The sequence below is a fragment of the Gopherus flavomarginatus genome, chromosome 5, assembly GCF_025201925.1.
Source record: "Gopherus flavomarginatus isolate rGopFla2 chromosome 5, rGopFla2.mat.asm, whole genome shotgun sequence".
Classification (NCBI taxonomy): Eukaryota; Metazoa; Chordata; order Testudines; family Testudinidae; genus Gopherus; species Gopherus flavomarginatus.
Genome location: NC_066621.1, coordinates 105,891,235 through 105,895,312, shown reverse-complemented (window position 1 = coordinate 105,895,312; position 4,078 = coordinate 105,891,235). Strand labels below are relative to the sequence as shown.

Below are 4,078 nucleotides of genomic sequence, written 5' to 3'. Positions count from 1 at the left end.
TTCAGAAAGCATGATATAATTTTAAAAATTTATAATGCTGATAAATCACAACTACAAGCAAGATGATTAGGGTATCTAGTGTGAGCAAAGAGGCAAGCACAGACCTATGGCAAAAATACAGTGAAATCTACTCCAAAGACCACTTGCAATACCCAGTGCCTGTCTCACACACCCTTTTTAAAGGACCTGGATCAGGTCCTTGACAGATAAGTTAAGGCAAGTTTCTCTTTATACTACATTAAAACTACCATTAACAAATATTTGTTTGTGACCAACCTAATGGCTTGATATTAAGTTGCTGAGACAGGATAAGTGCAGTTCTTGAACCAGCTGAGGCCTACAGAGCTCTGGCATTTTGCTGAGGCTATCCTTTGGACTCCATGGTGAAGACATGCAATTGTTTTAGACATAGGCCAGTAGACAAAATAGGACAATTCAGAGTGGCCTTGGCAACCAGCTAAGGATCTGATCCAGTGCCCACTGATGTCAATGGAAAGAATCCCACTGATTTCAGTGGGCGGTGGATCTGGCTTTAAAAGCACAGAGAGTAGCTTAATAAGCAATTCAGCCATACCTGACAGTTTAAATTTCCCATAAATTTCTTTGCATCAGTTATTCTTAAAACCATGAATGGGATGTTCTGAACACCTGAAAAATAATTCCAGTGAAGTTTATATTTTTTACCTCATGTGTTTCTAGAAATTTATATAATAAAAGAAGAAGAGCAATGTTCTCTGGTTTACAAAAAAAGGCAAGTACTTTATTTATCAATAGAATTACGAGCTGCTTTTTACACCATTGCCATGACTAAACAAATAAAATAAAATAAATAAAAGAGAATATAAAACCATATTACTCCAGTTGGTACCCCTGGACAACCCTTTGATTAAGTACAGAGTTAGATGTTTCAAGTATGGCACTTATATGAATAAGAGCAGAGAGAAGGTGACATATTCACAGTTAAAAGCAATAAACTCTGTTCCTTTGGTATATTTGTCAGAAGATCATAGGTAACTTGGCTGAACATTAATTAGTTCTATCTTATTTATGCACATCAGGGTAATTTTTTTTTACAACATACTGACAAATTTGATAGATCCCAACTAGCATAAGATGATTAAGGTCTCTGGTGTGAACAGACAGACAAACAAAAATGGCAAAATTATATTCAGCATGATTGTTTTGTGTAATTGTTGTACAAAACTATGTTAGAAAATAGCTAATAATATATACCAGCAATAAGCTCTGTGACTCCAACAGACAAAAAAAAATCAGACATCCTTGATGATGAAAGTGCACAGACCTCCTGGTTGAGCTTATGGTCAAGTGCCTAACAGTGCAATTAACCTCCTTTTAAAACGTGCTTGCAATTGTATATTACAGAATTCCGCTAGAAAACAGCATCCTTGCAATTTTTTAGCTATAATCATTCTACATGCAATTACAACAATTAGTCAGACAGTCTCATCCATAATCTCATCCTAATAATGACCAAAAAGCTGCTCCAGTCAAAAGATAATATTGGATAATCAGAAAACAGTAACTGTACTGTAAGGCCAGAACAAGCATGGTTTTACTGCTTTTCCTTCAGTCTTTTACTTAGCACTACATTTTGTAACTAGTTCAGTAAGTCTCGTTCCAAAACCTTAGTGGCTTTCTTGGTGGTTGATAAAATGCTTGCCTAAGCAATGTACCTTTCCCTAATGTTGTCTGGGTCAGTTCCACCTGGCACAGTGTTTCAGTTCTGTAACAGCCTCACACATAAGCTGAGTCACTTGACTGAGTCCTGCCAAAGTTAGGTACGCTCATTCTTGGCAGGTCCTTGTTTCTGATTTCATATATGGATTTCCTTTTTGCTTGTACTCCTCTCACTGCCATTTTAATCTTTCTCCAGCCCAAGTGGTTCAGTTCTGCCAAATTGAGCACCACACAAATCCCACTCACTGCAAACATGAATACCAAGAAAACAGTCTTCTCAGTGGGTCTAGACACATAGCACTCCACTTCCTTAATGCAGGGGTATCTATCACATTCATACATGGAAGGGACATTAAATCCATACAGGAAATATTGTCCCACTAAGAACCCAATCTCTAGGGCATTTCGAAAAACCACCTGGATGATGTAAAATCTGGAGATGCCTTCTTGCCGCCTCATCTTCGACTTTGTAGTTCTGATGGCTGGGTTGGGAATTTCCTTCACCTCCAAGCAGTCTGGCTCTACTTCCTTGGTGGAGTTCTCGGTGTTCTGCAGCACTCCATTGACAATGGTATTCTTGATCTTCTTATTGTCCTCACGTTTCATTGAGTCCTGATCTCTGTCCAAGGCGAGGAAGACGGTGGAGTACCTTCTCTCCCTCTGCTTAGCAGACTGGTGAACAGAGTACGTTATAAAGCAGAGGCTGGGGGTGCATACCATGATGATCTGGAACACCCAGTACCTGATATGAGAGATAGGGAATGCCTGGTCGTAACAAGCCTGATTGCAGCCTGGCTGCAGCGTGTTGCACACAAACATAGTTTGTTCATCATCGTAAACCGTTTCTCCTACAATGGCCACAATGAGTATCCTGAAGATCACCACCACGGTCAGCAGGATCCTGCAACAGAAAAGTTCGTCAGTGCACGCTGACCCTGCACATCTAGAGTGAGAGCGAAACGCCCGAAACCACAGCAGACAGCAGCCTGGCTGGATCTAACCGCTAGGGCTACTGGGAGCTGTCCGGTGCTGATCATGCACATAAGCAGAGATCACAATGCAAGTGGCAAAGAAACGTTTGCCCTGATTTTTGTTTAGTCTAAAGGACAGTGCAAGCAGGAGTGCTGTCCTGTGTGACTCAGGCTACATGATATTAAAGAGCAATGAAGAGATACATGCACGCACACTCATTGTAATCCTCAACTGGGAAAAGATCCTCAGCTCAAAGGGTGACTAGCTAGACCCCAGTTTTACCTGGCTTTTAAAAAAGCTTCACTATTTAGAATGTTGTAAATATCAGCCGAAACCAACACAAAGGGGAGAGGCGTTCAAAGGGCTTTAAGAAATTGATGTGTGTGTGGAAGGGGGGTCGATCTCGCGACGGCACTTTATTTCCCAGAAGAGTCCTATGCCGGGACAACTTCTTGATTTGCTCCACAGGGAGCTAGAGGAGCGGGAGACACTTGAGGGCTGAAGTTTGCTCTAGTGTGGAGCATTTTTTTCTCCGTAACCCATGGCACACGCCTGGTTAGGACATTTCCTCCCTGCACTGGCACGGGCACATGGCAACTGCTCTCCGCCAGCACTTCCAGGAGAGGCTTAAGCTAGGTCCCCTTGCCTGCCCATGGATCCGAGGCAAAGCCCCTTTGTTCTTACCTCCCTATCATAGTCGAGTGCTGCTGCACGGCAGCTTCCAGGAGTCTCTCTAGGATGGTCCATTCCCCCATCGCTGTTCATCCGGAGACAAAGACTTTGGCCGCGCTGCCGCTTTCGGCTTTTAGCCCACCCCAGAGGAGCAAAGCAACGTGTGGGCAGGCGGCTTGGCCCGAGGGAGGGCTGGATGGCCCGGGCTGCCTGAGTGCAGCCCCGCAGCCCTTCCGCCTCGCCGGGCACGTCCCGCGGCTGGGATCGGCCTGGACCCCCGGTGCCTGGGCTGTGCATGGGCAGGGAGGGAGGGTGGCTGTAATGTCTTGCCGCCTCTAATCGGCCTTTAAGTAGTCTCTGCTTGCGTCACAGCCCGGTCGGGGGAGAGCAGCCAGCAGCGGCGCTGGGATTTTCTCCGGGTTCTTATGAGGGGCAAGAGAAAGAAATCACTGGCACTAAAAAGAACTACATGGCGCTGGCGAAAGATTAATTTGGTGACCCAGGGATTCTTGATGAGCTGGGCTCCCGGGGGAAGCCCGCCGCGGGCAGCTAGCCCTAAGCAGCCCGAAATGCCGGGGGCAGGCAGAACTGGGGTCTTACCCAATCACACAGAGATTAAAACGGCTACACTAAGCACACAGGTAATGGACTGGAGTTAATTCGCCCTTCGAAGTATAGCACGCAATTAGATGCCACCAGGATCCCCCAGTGGAAAGCTTCCCTCGCAGGGAGTTCT

General features: G+C 45.0%; 1 protein-coding gene across 1 annotated transcript; it reads right to left on the bottom strand.

The window, feature by feature from the left end:
- Positions 1 to 789: 789 nt before the first annotated feature.
- GJD2 (gap junction protein delta 2) lies at positions 790 to 3,441 on the bottom strand. The gene is made up of 2 exons (XM_050953956.1): positions 3,355 to 3,441; positions 790 to 2,599 (listed from the first exon to the last, which is right to left on the bottom strand). The coding sequence occupies exons 1-2, from the start codon at positions 3,423 to 3,425 to the stop codon at positions 1,756 to 1,758; spliced, it is 915 nt and encodes a 304-aa protein (XP_050809913.1). The 5' UTR covers positions 3,426 to 3,441; the 3' UTR covers positions 790 to 1,755.
- Between the last annotated feature and the right edge of the window lie 637 nt (positions 3,442 to 4,078).